Here is a 15,411-nt window from a genome sequence, read left to right on the forward strand (position 1 = left end):
TCGATTCAGTACTTAATTTATTGGAAAGTTCAAAGTACCACAAAAACACAAAAAAGCTTTTCTACATTACCATCATCGAGTGTAAGGCTGTCAGACAAGGAACTGCACTCAGAACGCATCACATCATCTGAAAAAATAATGGAAACAGACTGTGAGCATAGCAAACATACACAATACAAAGCTAGATGGGCATGCTTCCAAAACTCAAAACTCCTTTTCCTGTTTCGTAACCAGAACTCCAAGCACAGGTAATTTAAAAAAAGAAAATTTACATGTACGTGGGCTTATATTCAACTACGTCTGCAAGTAGCAATGTACTGTGTAGACCTTTAAATACCCAAATACAGTAGGATTACTGATTTCAATTGATAGACTACTCTTCTTTTCAACTAACTACATTAATTGAATGAAGCATAAAAACTGAACTTTGTTAATAGTCTCTATATAAATATCAAGTGGCAACTCAAGCAAACAGTATATGACAGTTCACATTCTGGGTTTTATCCAGAAAATGCTTTCTTGCACAACTATGATTAACTGTAATATGAACCATCAGTGTAAAATGAACATAAGTGCCTAAACCACCTTATAAAAAAGTATAAGCTTGTAATATCCACACCTGCAGATAGCACTTCTTAATATTAATCTAAAAACTGTCCGTATATGTAGGCTGTTTAGCAGAGTCACTGTCATTATGATCTAGTTCCTGATCTCTGACTGGTTTTAAGCTGTTATTCAGGTTAAGGTAAGCTACCCAGATGTGCCCATGAGTACATCAGCTGTAGGTCAAGATTTGTTATCTATTGTTATCGTTGTATTGTTGTAATTATAATTGTGTCCTGTCTTGTGAAATTTTCTTATTTATTGTTGTAGTCTTCTTATTTATTGTTATTGTCATCCTGTAAAGCGCTTTGAGAAGCCACCTTTAAAGGCCCTATATAAAATAAAGTTTATTATTATTATTTGCTCTTGAAGAGGTGTGCACTTTGATAGTCCCTTACCATGTGCTCTTTACACTACCCTGATACCAAAGTTATAAAGCATTATAATGCAACTGTTTTTTCTAGACAGAAAAAATTTGTATAACTGATATATTTTTAAAAGGTTTAAATTAATGTAAAGTCATAAATATGTTTATATAATCTACTATTATATAAATGGAAACCTATCACATAACTGCTGAAGCACATATTTAAAAGGCTGCATGTACTGTAGATACCACAGAATTTTATATTTAATGTATATACACAATAAACAGATATAGACATGTAGATTTTTCATATACTGTAGTTTATATTTTATATAAAAATTTTACATCCAAAAATATATTAATATAAATTAACGTGTTCTAAAAGGAAATGTGAAAGGGAAATCTGAACCTGTCAATTTCTACTGCATGTTTTAAAATACTCCTAAAATGTAAGATATGCAACTTTATTTTATCATTTTAATAAATTACAAAAACATATTCTGAAGCACTTAAACTAAGAATGGTGGCAGTAGTGAATGGTGAGTTCACACTTAAAAAGGTGTTTTCACAGCTTACACCAGTAAAAAAAAAAAAAGATTAGTCTTGGTTTCTAAATAGTATTCCCCTGTAGCCCCATATATTACTAATTAAAAAAACATGGCAGCTTTCATAAAATGAATATGTATTCATCTGAAAATGAATACACAAACTTAATAAGAATGCATTTATTATTTGATGTTGTAAAATTTCAGTTATCAAGGATAATAGCAGGCATGTGCATGAGTACTGAAATATCTAAAATACTACCAGTATATTAAATTTATTGTGAAGACTAGCTCAATTTATTTTTCCAGCCGTAAAGGTGTGTCACACTACTTATTAACAGCTAATACGTCTGAGTAGAATTCTGAGTTCTAATTTAAAAGTAGATAAAACATAATAAACTTCAGGATCATTGATGGTACCATGGTAATTTTTCATTCAGAGCCCAAAACTAATAATCTCAATACCCTGTTAAACCTTAGCAAAAAAGGTAGCAACTATCATGAAGGCCAAAGGAGGAGAAATTACACCAACATCCTCCAACAAGTAACCCGTGAAGACAGAATTTGCATGTTTAAGTACAAAGCATGGTGGATGTAAATTGACGGATATAGGAGGGATCTAGGAGATCTGGGATTGGGAGGCAAATCCCAATTTAAAAAAAAAACTTAAAGCTTACTGTCATGACAAGTTCAGGCAAAACAGAACACAACAACTTCTGACTTAAAAATTATTTAAAACAGAGATAAAGCCTTTCATGTTAACCCAATGGCATAAACTAATGTTCTCCCAGAGTGTGTGCAGCCACTCTTACCTGCCATGACCAGAGATGCTCTATGCGTAGGCCTCTTGCCACTTTTGATTCTGTAATCATTGATTTCATCTTCTATCTCCTGCAGTCTTCTCAGTGCATCGAGACAGTTTTGTTTTCTCTTTTTCTTCACAGTTTTGCATAGTTCGGTCTCACTGGCCAGCTTCTTGGCAGCTTCTACAATCTTCTGCTGCAGGGCAAACCTGCTCTCCAGGTTCTGCAGATAGGGATCCTGAAAGCACCAGCGTCTCGAGTGAATTTAAAGTAAACACACAGTTGACTTAAGAAATTCACTCGCCACCTCTTAATTGCAAACATTCTTTTAAGGATCCGGGTTTCCACAAGAAATGGAGAGAGAATACTCTTCTCCCCCAGCCCACATACTCAAGACCATACCAAACAAAAACATTGTAGATATCTTGACATGAATCAGGACCTGAGATATTTTACATCTCCTGTTACATTCTGCACAAACCTCATCATAAGGAAAAAGGTCGTCCAGTTTGAAAGCCGTGCCCACTCTTCTTCGTACACGGGGGGCCTTTTCCCCCGCAGATAAGGGGTACTCTTTCGGCAGCCTGCCAGTCAGTTCCTTAAAGAAACATTTAAAAGTCAACTTCACCAATTCAAGATTTCCTTTAATCACCTTCAAATATTATCCAGATTGTCATCTTATATTTGTCTGCATCAAATATGTATTTAAAAAGCTTATATGTATACTTACAGCTTCTCTCAAGCATATCTTCTTCAATTCTTCTAATTTCTGAGCCAGCACATCCTGTAAATCTTTCTCTTTCTTTTTCAGCTCGCATATCTTCTCTTTCTTTTGGTCTTCACTGACCTCGGAGTCCTGAGACCCTGAAACATAAATTTAGCTTTTCTCAGCATGATTTTGTTTTAATTTTCAGGAATCATTCATTTAGCACATGACTACTTAAGAATTCATTACTGTTTTCACACTCCTTTCAGTCTCCAGTTACTGTTTCGCATTCGTTGAAATGTTTCTTAAGGCAGCTTAAAATGCATGAGTTTAAATCTAGGCTCGAAATGGTTTTCCTGAAGCTTGGGTTCAGTTACTTGCAAAAGTGATGTTTAGTCACGAAGGGGATCAGAATTATCTAAGATTCCACATAAAGCCAGAAAGATTCACCGCAGCAGAACATAGGACATGTTCAAATAACACATAATGACTCATACTCTGTATGTACCTTCTACATCATATAATTAAACACTATATGAATGATTCATGTAAATGTGGAAAAGCACAGCAGCAGTTAAAGAATTAACAGTAATTCAGGCATATCATACAGACATTTTATTTTTCGAAAGATTAACATTCCATTCCAACCAAAAGGAAAGAGAAAACAAATGACTGATCTCACAAATTCTAGAATGCTTCCCACTGCAGTTTAGATTTTTATGATGTTTCAGACAAAGCTGTTGAGTTGTCTTGTTAAAACAATGTCCCAAAGAACATTAATTTGTCATGAGAATTTTTAATTTTAGCTGTGTTAATAGTACAGAAAGACAGCTACCTGAGGACACAAGACTCCCATTGCTGGCCATGATGAGTGGATTTTTGCCTTCAATGTGTCCTAGTTTTGACATCTTTGGTGCTCCTGTGTCAGTCAGGTCCATGGCAATATCCCCCAAACTTCTTGCTGTTGGTATTTTTGCCTTTTACAAGAAAAAGTAAACTTACCATCAAATTTCACTCATGGGAATATCTTAAACTAGGATAGCCCACTTCAGCCTCCTCCTATCTCAATAGTATCATTTTACTGGAATATTTTCAAAACGATTGCTGGAATTTTCATAATCTCACTTTTCTACATGCTACGCATTCTTGGTAGAGCCCTTACATACTACCTGTTTCCCAGTACAGTCTATCAGGTCCAAAAATGTATGATTCATGTAAGATATCAAATTTCTAAAACAAAATGTGTTAGAAAGGGGAGTCTGAAGCATTAATAGCGTGGCTGTGCAATCCTGGTCATGAATGGCCAGTATTTACAAGTTTTCATTGTAACCCAGCTCCTAATGTGATCATTCAGAGACCTGGAAAATCTGCAGACACCCCAGCCCATCTGGACCAGCATAAGCAGTCCCAATTTACCGTATTAGCATATGAAACCAAACTCCTAACTTTCCAATATTTGCAACTAAAAAAAACACAGAATATAAATAACTTAAATAAATGGATAGATTTAAAAAGAGATGGAAATGCCCAGATGCTGTCTATGAGGATATATCTGTGAAAATTCTTTATCCTTTAAAATGAAACCCTTTGTATTAGTCGTGAGACTAGATAAGCCCAAGGGTTTGGTAACTTACTTTGCTCTGCTTTCTGTCCAAGTAAAACTGATGTTGACTGATTGCCATCACCCAGATGGTCTTAATCACAGAATGGCTTGCATACCATGTGTGGATCACCAGTCCTGTCTGTCCAAAAGTACGTTTAGAAACTGTTCTTCTGAAGGAAAAGAAGAAAAAAAACTTGCTCAAGCTGTAAATTTAACTAACAGCATTTTTACCCAGCAAAGTCTTTTAAAAACAAACAGTGGAATCCAGGAAGAGTATAATCCAGTTTTACAGTAAAAAAACTGTGCACAATTGTAGTCATCTGAAGGATCTAATTCACAAAGAGGAACTAACTACATCAATAGAGCAGTGGAAGATTTACAAGTCCTCATGTGTTCTCTATTTTCACAAGCTCAATTTACTGATATGTGAACATGCTGTTCATTCATAATGTTCCCTGGACATGGGGAAAGAAAAAAATGTAGTATATTTGTGACCAGTCAGCACAATACATTTGGTCAAAACATTAGATTCTTGTTGCAAGAATAAACAGCTAGCGGCAGCCTGAGAAGTTCCTACCCTTCTGCATTTATATTATTTTTATGTAGTACTGGAATATGTCTAGCCAGCAAATCATGAGGAACATAAAACTAGGTTTATTGATTTCGAAAGCTTTCCACATAAATGTTCAAGTGGGTGTCCGTGATAAAGTCTCGTCTAATGTTCATCACCATACTTGGTCTTACCTATGGGGGTCGTTAACCTCAACGGCAAATTTCTTTTCACGAAAGTACAGGTTCTCTAGTTGCTTCCACTGGTACAACTATGAGACAGAAAACAAGACATGGAATGACACAATTAGGTGACTTGAATCATTAACAGCAATACTGACACTGCCTGCTGTTTTGGAACTGCCTAGAAAAATGTGATATCTTATTTCCATTTCCTACCAAATCCTTCGAAGAGATGACTCTTTATCAGCAAGGCCTTTTCAGGATAAGAAAAAAGCGCAAAAATCCCTTCTATCCACTGGAAAAGCAGAAGAGAACATTCCGCTCCCTTTTGGTCCTCCGGTATTAGAAGAAAACTTAGGTGTACTGTATCTTCGGGATATCAGACACATCTCAAACCAATACGTCCTTGAGGCACTCTGCATTTGACACACTGCGCAGCCTGCCGCATAAGTAATTTCAAATGAACGATCAAGTGGTTGGATGATTCTCAAACTTTGATAAAAAAAATACTGTTTGTCAACCCACACCATCATCTAATTTCTAAAAGAACAGAGGAGCTTAAACAGCACAGTTCCCATTTTCTAAAATCGCTGTGAAACTAAACTAAACCTCTGTCAAATCTAGAACTCCTGTGTGCTAATATGTCACCCTCATTACATTTCGCCTGGAGGGACAATGCAAATAATGAGGTGAGAAAGCTGTCCAATACATAATAATAAGGCTAGTTTTTAGCCTCTTTCACAGCACCAGTTAAATCATTTCCTCACTGAGAAAACATTTTTCAAATGTACAAACAGATCACATCTTCGATTACCTAAGAAAATGGTTAAGAAGTTTTACCAAAACGCTCAGTGCTGTATACACTGCAACAATAACACAGTTCCAAAGGTGAAACTAGAGGTTAAAAAGATGAGAAGTGTACTGAATGGACAAGTCATTCTTCAAACCAACCTAACATTAAGTAGAGCTCAGTCATTAAATACAGAGAACATTATGTTTTTTCTTTTAAAATAATAATTACTAAGAAATCCAGTATATTCCTTTCCCTGGTTTACTGCACTGGATTTAATTTCTTTAAAATGCAAAAAAAGCAATTATTTATGAAAGTTTTAATTTCTGCATTCCTTATTATATATATACACACACAACACCTGTCACACTAACCCAAAATCGTGTAGGTTTCTTTTTCAGGCAATTTTCCATTTTAACTGTTTCACTTTGCTTAGATAAATAAAAACTATGTACACTATATATACTACAAGTACTACCCACAGTCATTAATATCTCAAAACACAATAAAACATTTCCCACTTATCTATATATTTTTATAATATTGAAAACATGTCCAAGCCACAGTTTTAGATAAATTTGCAAACATAAATGCAAATGCGTTTATCCAGCTACTTACCAAATCCAATTTTTCTGCCTACCATGTCCTGAGTGTAACAGCAAGGACAGATTAAAATCCACAGAATAGTTTCCCACAGGAGCGTGGCTTCCTCAAACAATACTCCCTTGTCTGGTTTCAGACAGCCTAAAGGTGCAGCAGAAGTTTCACTCCGCTGCTGTAGTCCTGCCCACTGCCTACTGTCTCTGACATCAGACACCACAAATAGGCCTGCCCTGCTCTAACCAACCTTGGCCACACTAGAATAAAAATCTCAGCCGACCGGCTACCAAAATGTCCACTTAATTGCAGGAAATAAACTATTTTTTAACATATGTGAAAAACAAATCGTACAAACTTAATGTGGCTCCAAACCTTCAGCTCTCACATACTTCTGTCACCAGCAAACAAGAAGAACAGGTCAGGCTCGATGCAGGTTTCTTTTATATTGTCTCTAGATAAAAAAAAACTGTGTACTTTTTCTTTTCCATTATATAGTTTTCTTTTTTGTGTTCTCAGCCCAGGTATGCTTTGATTATTTCCTTGTTTTTTTAAGGATGGCTCAATACCCCATGTTGTTCAACCCGTCCTCTACCTCACAACACAAATATTTCTGGCATCTACTACTTCTGAGTAATCATTAATCAGGAGCCCACTGGGCAAATCAGTTCTTAAAGGAGTGCAGGTCTCAAACTACATATTGCTTAATTATTGTCAAATGGAAACTTTTGTCTGTTTCCAGTCATGTGCAAAAGGACAATAGAACTGATCTTTGAGGAATCCGATAAAATACAACACTCAAACCTTCCATTAACCCTTCAACCTGGGGTATTCTATCCATTCTGCAGCAAATGTATTTGTCAATCAGCTCCCCAATTTTATAATTGACAACAGGATCAAAATATTGATTATTGATACTGGTTGCAAGTAGCAGACTGGAAGGGACAAAAATAGTCCAGGTGCTGCAGAAAAGCACATCACAATTAAATAAAAGGACAAGAAATGAGAATGGGTAATTGTGAAGATCATTTCACCAATACACATTTAAACACTAAATATTAATGGAATGCTTATAAAATAATAATTTTCCATGGATATGGATCATTTACTGTTAGGATCCAAACTCGAGCAATATTACATATATTAAAATATTTTATATACAGCATATAATCTATATATTCTTCACGGTTCATCTGTTTAGATTATATTATTTGATTAAGAAATTCATGATAAATTTCATAAGACTGTGTGACTACTATTCAGTCTTCGTTTTCAAGTATAAACTACTTGACATATCTGTTATGGACATGAATGACAACGACAATCCATTTGAACCTGAACTGTCTTTTGAGTGAATTCAAAAATTTGGGACCATTATAATTATTGTTCAGAATGCCAATTAGTACTCATTTTTGATAGCAGTAAAGAAGACTAGCAATTTATTTTTAGAAGCATGATTTTTCCCAGAACCCAACAACATGGAAATGAAATGAAAAAAGGTGAACTGAAGTTGGAACACTTTCTGCCTGACCAGTGCTGCCGTTTCAAACCGCAAGGCAGTTCAAGTCTGAGTCAACCTTAACAGTGTACAGTACAGTAACAAAAGGGCAATGATGGAAGGAAGCCCTCAATCTTACCACTAACATCTGTTTAAAATAAAACGGAGCAGAAGCCAAACATATTTCTGTCAGTTTAAGAAAAAGGTAAATTCCCAGTAAGCAGCATATACAAAGTAAATGTGGTGTAACATGACACTTATCTCCAGCTGGCTGACTGTTTACCTTTGTTTGAATACCTCAAGTATTCAAAGCCATAAAGACTCCTTCAGCAAGTCTGAGGAGAATCAGCAGCCAGTGGATGATTAAAGATTCACCAGCAGACTAAAGAACCTGGAGGTGTCATATCTCCCACCACAAGAGCACACTAAAACTGGGAAAAGGTGTCTTAGCTGGATGAAAGAGCTTAATGAACAAAGACACTTTCTACACCAAAGACCTCAACCAGGAAGCTGCACAATTCAATTATACTAAAGGAACTGAATATTTTTATTTCATGGGTTTTTCCAGTAATTATAGTTACACAGTCTTCTCTTACATAAATGCTAATATAAGTTCAAAAGGATAAGGGAAAGAAATATACTGCTTAAAAATAAATTTTACGTTACATGTTTCTGAACATTTCCATAAAAATAACTTCAAAACATGAACTTTTTGAACATGAACAAGACCTGAGGGTTTTACAAAATACAGTATTACTCCTGCTCAGTACAGGTGCCTGTACAAGCTGTGCTTTTTCAACTCCAGTTGTAGTTATTATTGATTCAGTGAGCAATCACAGAGCACAGGATGTCTGTGAAAGGCGGTGACTCAAAAGTCTGCTACACCTAAGTTGGGTATTCACCCAACCTCAAGTTACTCACAGAACCGTGTCTGTAACTACACAGTTCACTGAAAACTACGGTCAAGATGGGGTCTTCCATCTGTTTATGTCATACACCATAAAACATCTTTTCATTGTGAAAGCTCCAATATGTATAAAGGAAATGAAGGACCTTTAATCATTTATTGTATTATTCAACCCCTGTATCAGCCAATCAAATGTTTATGTTGCATTTCAATTCTTTTTAAGCAATGTGACATTAAATTTGTTAAACCTAAAGCTTTTTCAAATGCACCAATAGAAGGAGAATGTAAAAGAATATTTTAAGACTTCAGGTTTGCTTTATCACTGTTAACTGCTGATTGAAGAAAAAGGATCGGGAGCCAATTAAATGAGAAGAAGAAAACACAACATCATACATCTCAGGAATGAGATGCACCGTTTCAGCAGTTTAATCCAGAGCAGGGCCAACCTACTGTACAGGAGCTGGGAGAGACGGTTAGGAGGGTTAAATTCCTTTGCCCTCCTGTCCCCGCTGTGAAAGTACCTGCTGCCTATAAAAAGGCAAGGAGGCCTCCTGTATCTGCTGATGACGCAATACTTGTACAGTATTAGCAGAAAAACGTTTAAGGTAGTACTGAATTGACAGGGCAATAATAAAGAACTCTTCACTTATCTGTAGGTATCACCTCATCGGCAACACGTGCAGACAGGAAAAAAAAAACTCTTTGGGCTTCAAGCAGGATATACGGTAAATGGCTACTGGAAAAAAATGACTAAGCTAATGTTACCCACTAGTAACAAAACCACCTTAAAGGACACTGTTGACATTCGATATGTCAAACAGGGAAGTATGACAGAGACACACCTGACGGAGTGGCAGAGGGGGAACCCTGACAGAAAGGGAACAGATTACAACACGAATCAGTAAGCGTCTTCCAATGATTCATTCATGTATGAATGTTTCCTCAATGCCAGTATTACAACTATGCTGTCAAGTCCCTACACCGGTAATTTCAGCAACCATGTAACTTTCGTGCAGCAACACTAGGAAAAAACCCTGCAATGCACTGCAGTTTTAAATGTCCAAAATAAACACAGTCTCACATTGCTGCCTGTTTAGTTCCAAAGACCCACAAATGTAATCAAACTAAGTAAAGTTTCAGCAGTTAATAGAATATTTAACTTTAATTTGTGTAGCGTTATACTTAAAAAAAAACACTTTCAAATATAGTAGGAGTCATTATTCCATTGTTCCAAAACTTAAAATTTCAAGTCATCATTTCATACAATGGATAACATGCAGTACTCATCAAAATACACTGAAAAGACTGCACCCACATTCGAGTTCAGATGTCATTCATACAAAAGACAACTTGAGAATGCAGACAATCATGAACAGCTTCTAGTTCTCCACCCCACCTTTCAGCTCCCTGTCAACATAATTGTGTTTTATTACCTGATCAGTTGTTTCTTCTCCGTGAGAAATCCACACAGAGTGACATACAGCGTTGCATAATTAAATTAGCACACTGAGTGCAAGGCAGAGAAATCTACTACATACAGGCCTTGTGAGCTTTGCAGGAAAAGAAATGAGTATAACTATTCATCAGATGACAACTGTTTATACAGTTGCAGATAGAAGGAGCATTATTAATTCAAATTGTTTAAGATTATCACTAAAAATTTTAAAATGTTACACTTACGATCCATCATTCTTGTCTTAAAGAATTTCATGAAGAGATAGAGGATTATAAAAGCTACACTTGATACTTCAATTACAAGAATTGCTAAAAAAGAGTGCAATATTTTGTGATATTTATCATGTTCTTCCCAATATATGGAAAAAATATACACATTCATATTCAAGTATCAAATATAATATGTATAAGCAAACAGCACACAAAAAGTACAAAGAAAAAGTTAATGGTTTTACCTTTCTTGGTTTGACTTTGTCCTGCAAGTCGTATTGGCCTATTCCTTTGTAACTGATTCCAAGCCACCAAGGAATTCCCTGTTTGTCCTATGAAACAAAGACTCCGTTTTCAGTAACTCCCACATAACTTTAAGCAAGAAAGTACATAAAGTCTGGAAGATCGGAGAAAACAAACCATCTGTATAGGTTATAAAATAAAATTCAGTCTTTCCCATGTCATCACTTTAGAATAATGTTATGTCAAAACGCAGAACAACTGACTATTGCTCATAGAGTAGATCAGGGGTGAATAATTCTGATCCTGGAGGGCCGGTGTCTCTCTGGGTTTTCATTCCAATGCAGCTCATCACTAGGCTTAATGGGACCAGTTCAACAGCTTCTCTAAGCTCTTCAGGTGCTGCTGCTTTGAAAAGACCTAGAAAATGTGCAGCCCTACCAGCATTCCAGAGCCAGCAAGGCTCACCCCTGGAGTAGATAAAGGGTATTAAGGCACATGTTTTGTTCCCCCACCCCCAAATGCGCACAAATTGACTGCTAACTAGATCTATCACCTGCTCCTTCTAGAAGTATGCAGAAGTATAGCTTAGCTCAATGAGGAGGCATGTCCAGAAGACATTAGGAAACTCAGTGTATCTCCCTTTTCTACTGCCTTGCTTTGAGCAATATATTCTGCGGAGACAGATGAAGGGCACAATTCCACTGACCCATATATTTCTTCAAGGCGTCTTTAATGGAGCCACTTTTGAGGGCAACTTAGTTTAAAGAAGAATGAAATGCTGAGCAATGCAAGTCCTTGAGGACCAATGAACATTGTCTCAGAGGGGGATAAATGCACAGAAAAAGACTGGGTCCATAGAGATGATTTGATCATTATAGTGAACGATAAGGCAGTATGAGATCTAGAACACAGTTCCCAAAACAAAGAATGTTGCTGAAACTATTCTGTTGCTTTAAGATATCTTTAACCTTACAAGCAAGAATTTGTTAACTTGCTTTAACACATATGAGTGGAAATTTAGCCAGAGGTTATGAACATAAGATGTCAACAGGAAAGAATGAGCTTGAAGCTTCTTATTTAATAGGTATTTATTCTAGGCCATTTTAACATGTATGGATTTAATTAAGAAAACTGAAATCGTTAAACCCGGCTTCTCCAACACTGCACTTTAAACCTACCAACAAAATGTACAACGTAATCTTACCTTTACTTCATAATAATGAACACCATATGTAGGAAGAGATTCCACTAGAGTTAAATACCTTGTAAAAACAGAGGACAAATATTAATGTTTTCATAGTTAAAGAATTTGATACTGAATTAACATAATACAGAATTTAACTGTGCATTAAGTAAACATGTGTGGCACCTATATGAAGTGAATTATATGTGCATGGTCTTCATTTGAATGCATCTGCTCACCATTGGTAACAGCAACAGAATTTATATTTTATGGTGTAGCGCAGAGGATGTGACTGTCTATTACTTCAAGATCAAAGTTTATAAGCCCTTTTGACCCCTGTTCAACCTTTGCTAGTATAATTGCAAATCGGGTGCTATCTTTCCATAGCAATACTTTCCATTTTTACTGTTCACAGATGTGAAAGCTGCACTAACTACACTCTTCCAGAACAAATGCAATTTGATCAAGAGCAATTTGCTAAATTATTGACTATCGCATAATTCATGTAATTCAAAAATTATTGCAGGTTTAATGTTGGAAATATGAGCCTCAAATAAGAATCTGACTGAAATATGTGATAACAAAAAACAAGAACCATACAATAAATACTGCATTAAGACTTTCTTACTTACTTCACAATGGCTTGTCCTCGAGTGATACCCTTCAGCTTCTTATAATGCTCTATCACTCTGTCTTCACTGCAAACAGATGGAACAAAGAAAGAGTAACTAGCATGATAAAAAACTGCAGTATGCCAAATAACTTCTGTAACAAAGAAGGAGATTTTGATTAATGAGAGACTCTGCCTAACAGATACTTCTCATGCCTAACCATCAAGAAAACACAGCCTGGCTCACCATCCCAGTAGTTTATCATATTTGCCTGTTCTTCTGCCTCCTTTTCTTCCACAACACAGCCTATGCGCATCCTGCAGATGCTGATTGAAAAAATAAAATCAGCTCCCAGTTCCAAACTACTTATCGATCCTGCTCGATCTATATTAATTTCCAGAGAATCAGACAGATAACAATCAGAGTGCATCTATTTAGCTCACCAGCAAAACGGTATCACATGAAGCCTCTTTAATAAACTCTGAAGGGCAGAGCAGATAATGCAAACAGTGTCCTAACAGCTAGAGACACCATAGAAAAAAATCATAGAATCATCTGTAATAAACATAGTGCTTCTATGAGTGACTTTATTCAGCGTGTAAGGCCAGGACATCAATCACATTGTCTCTATTCAGCAGTTTTCTTGATAAGCAGGCTCACATTCAGTAACATTTAGTGAAGTTAAGGCACTATAAGCCCAGAGGAACCAAAAATCTAAAAGCTTGCTTTTTAAAACAAATATGAGGATGTTTCATGAGCATGGTTCTATGTAACGGGAAATCACCATGTGAAAAGCTTTTGTTTGCAAATGCTGAAAATTTACTCTATTGTATTTTTTCACAGATTTTCTTATTTTATTTACATACATGTGAAACTTTCAATTGTGACTACTGGTAAAAGCATACGAAATTTCTTCACTTCAAACATTTATGTTTGCACACACTCACTGCACATAATACTAGGACCATCAGCCAAATACTGTAGCTAGATACGCTTAGAGGCAGACAAGAGGTGGCTGGATTGAGGTGCAGTAGACAGATCCTCCATGGCCAGAAAAAACCCTGTCTCTTCTGCTGAAGACTGGTGAAACTGACAGAAATGTGAAGTTCAGTCCCACACACCATTAATCCTTATCAAAACCTCAACTGAAGGCAATCGTGTGGGAAGAAGGGCTCACAGAAGGTACCATATTTACCTAAATATAAAACACACCAAATTTCAAAGTGATAGTTAGTCTGTGGCTTATATCTGAATACAAGTTAAAAAAAGATTCAGAAGTTAATCTAGTTATTGACATTTACCGCCAGAGAGAGAATGGTGTTGAAGTGTGTTTACTGTAACAGACTGCCATTTTGCTTAGGTCAGGCATGTTGTGATGAAAAGACAAAAAACTTTGATTCATTTTTAGTTATACAAAATGAACAAGACATCACAGTATGCGTTTGTGTTCAAGAAAGAGGTGATCCTGTGTGCTGAACAGCATGGGAATCATCATACTCGATGGCAGTCTGGAGTGGACGAGCATAAGACGATAGAGAGGGATGAGGGAAGAACTCTCGGTTGAAAAGGGAAGTAACAAGAGTTTTAGAGGAAGAAAGCATGCTGTTTAGCCGGACAATAACATTTTATCTTTTAAATGCCTCACCATTTTTCTTTATTTAAAAACTATTTTTTTTCATTTCTACCATTTTATTCAGAAAAAGCAACTTGTGCTTTATCAGGTTCTTTTCTCAATTTCCAAAGACCATATTTCTGGGGGTGAATTATAGTCAGGTAAATACAGTATATTGTGGAGGATTCATAATATTTTCACCATTGAGTGTGTCTTAGTTGCAACCAGTAATTAAGGGGCTCCCGAATATCACTATATTTGCACCAAATGCATAAACCATTTGGAAGGAATGTTTTATTCAAGCAACCCAGCTAACTCAGCTTTAATGGCCTCCTCCCATTTGTCACCTGTTCCTTATTGCAGAAAGATAAGATACTAAAATGAAACTTTAACCTGTACAATGTACAGTACCTACCAGTAAGCAAGAGAAGGGTGTTCCTTAAGGACTTTGGTAGGCAGAGTAGGGAGTTTCTTGAGGTCAGTTCTTGTACATTCGTCACTGAAATTAAAACATTAACAGATGAAAGGACAAAAAGACACCTCTCTGACTTGTTCATTAAGCCGATACCTAGGGAAACAACAATACTGTGACATTTACAGTTATCATTTCATGCATTTGATTCTAGCTGGTAAAATTGGCAACTAAAACACAGATGTTTGACATAGGCCACCCCCTGTATCAGACAATTATACAGTGTTTTATATATGTTTATTATTACATTATCATTATTAATGATCTCAGCAATAATAATAATTTCTATTTCGAATAAAGCTCTTTTCAACCCAAAGCACCCTGCATACAGTTTGGGACCCACTACACCCACACCTGTTTTGGGAACTTAAACCTGTCACTTATATTTTATGTAATAGCAACAGAAGATCTCAAAAACATTAACGACATATTAATTGCATTAAACAAAGCCTGACTTTTTTACACTGTGACATG

The 15,411-nt window shown here is 36.1% G+C and overlaps 1 protein-coding gene across 5 annotated transcripts in view; it reads right to left on the bottom strand.

Annotated features, from left to right (window-relative positions):
* frmd4ba (FERM domain containing 4Ba) overlaps positions 1–15,411 on the bottom strand; it is a 65,816-nt gene that overhangs the window by 6,763 nt on the left and 43,642 nt on the right. For all 5 annotated transcript variants that reach the window (XM_015347268.2, XM_069189356.1, XM_069189355.1 and 2 more), the window contains exons 8-18: positions 14,881–14,964; positions 12,875–12,940; positions 12,264–12,321; positions 11,062–11,148; positions 5,372–5,448; positions 4,659–4,797; positions 3,860–4,001; positions 3,049–3,182; positions 2,800–2,916; positions 2,328–2,556; positions 71–127 (exon numbers count right to left, since the gene is read on the bottom strand). In XM_015347268.2, the coding sequence (XP_015202754.2) occupies positions 71–127; positions 2,328–2,556; positions 2,800–2,916; positions 3,049–3,182; positions 3,860–4,001; positions 4,659–4,797; positions 5,372–5,448; positions 11,062–11,148; positions 12,264–12,321; positions 12,875–12,940; positions 14,881–14,964 (1,190 nt within the window). The remainder of the gene's footprint in view (positions 1–70; positions 128–2,327; positions 2,557–2,799; positions 2,917–3,048; positions 3,183–3,859; positions 4,002–4,658; positions 4,798–5,371; positions 5,449–11,061; positions 11,149–12,263; positions 12,322–12,874; positions 12,941–14,880; positions 14,965–15,411) is intronic.

The sequence above is a fragment of the Lepisosteus oculatus genome, chromosome 4 (assembly GCF_040954835.1).
Source record: "Lepisosteus oculatus isolate fLepOcu1 chromosome 4, fLepOcu1.hap2, whole genome shotgun sequence".
NCBI lineage: Eukaryota > Metazoa > Chordata > Actinopteri > Semionotiformes > Lepisosteidae > Lepisosteus > Lepisosteus oculatus.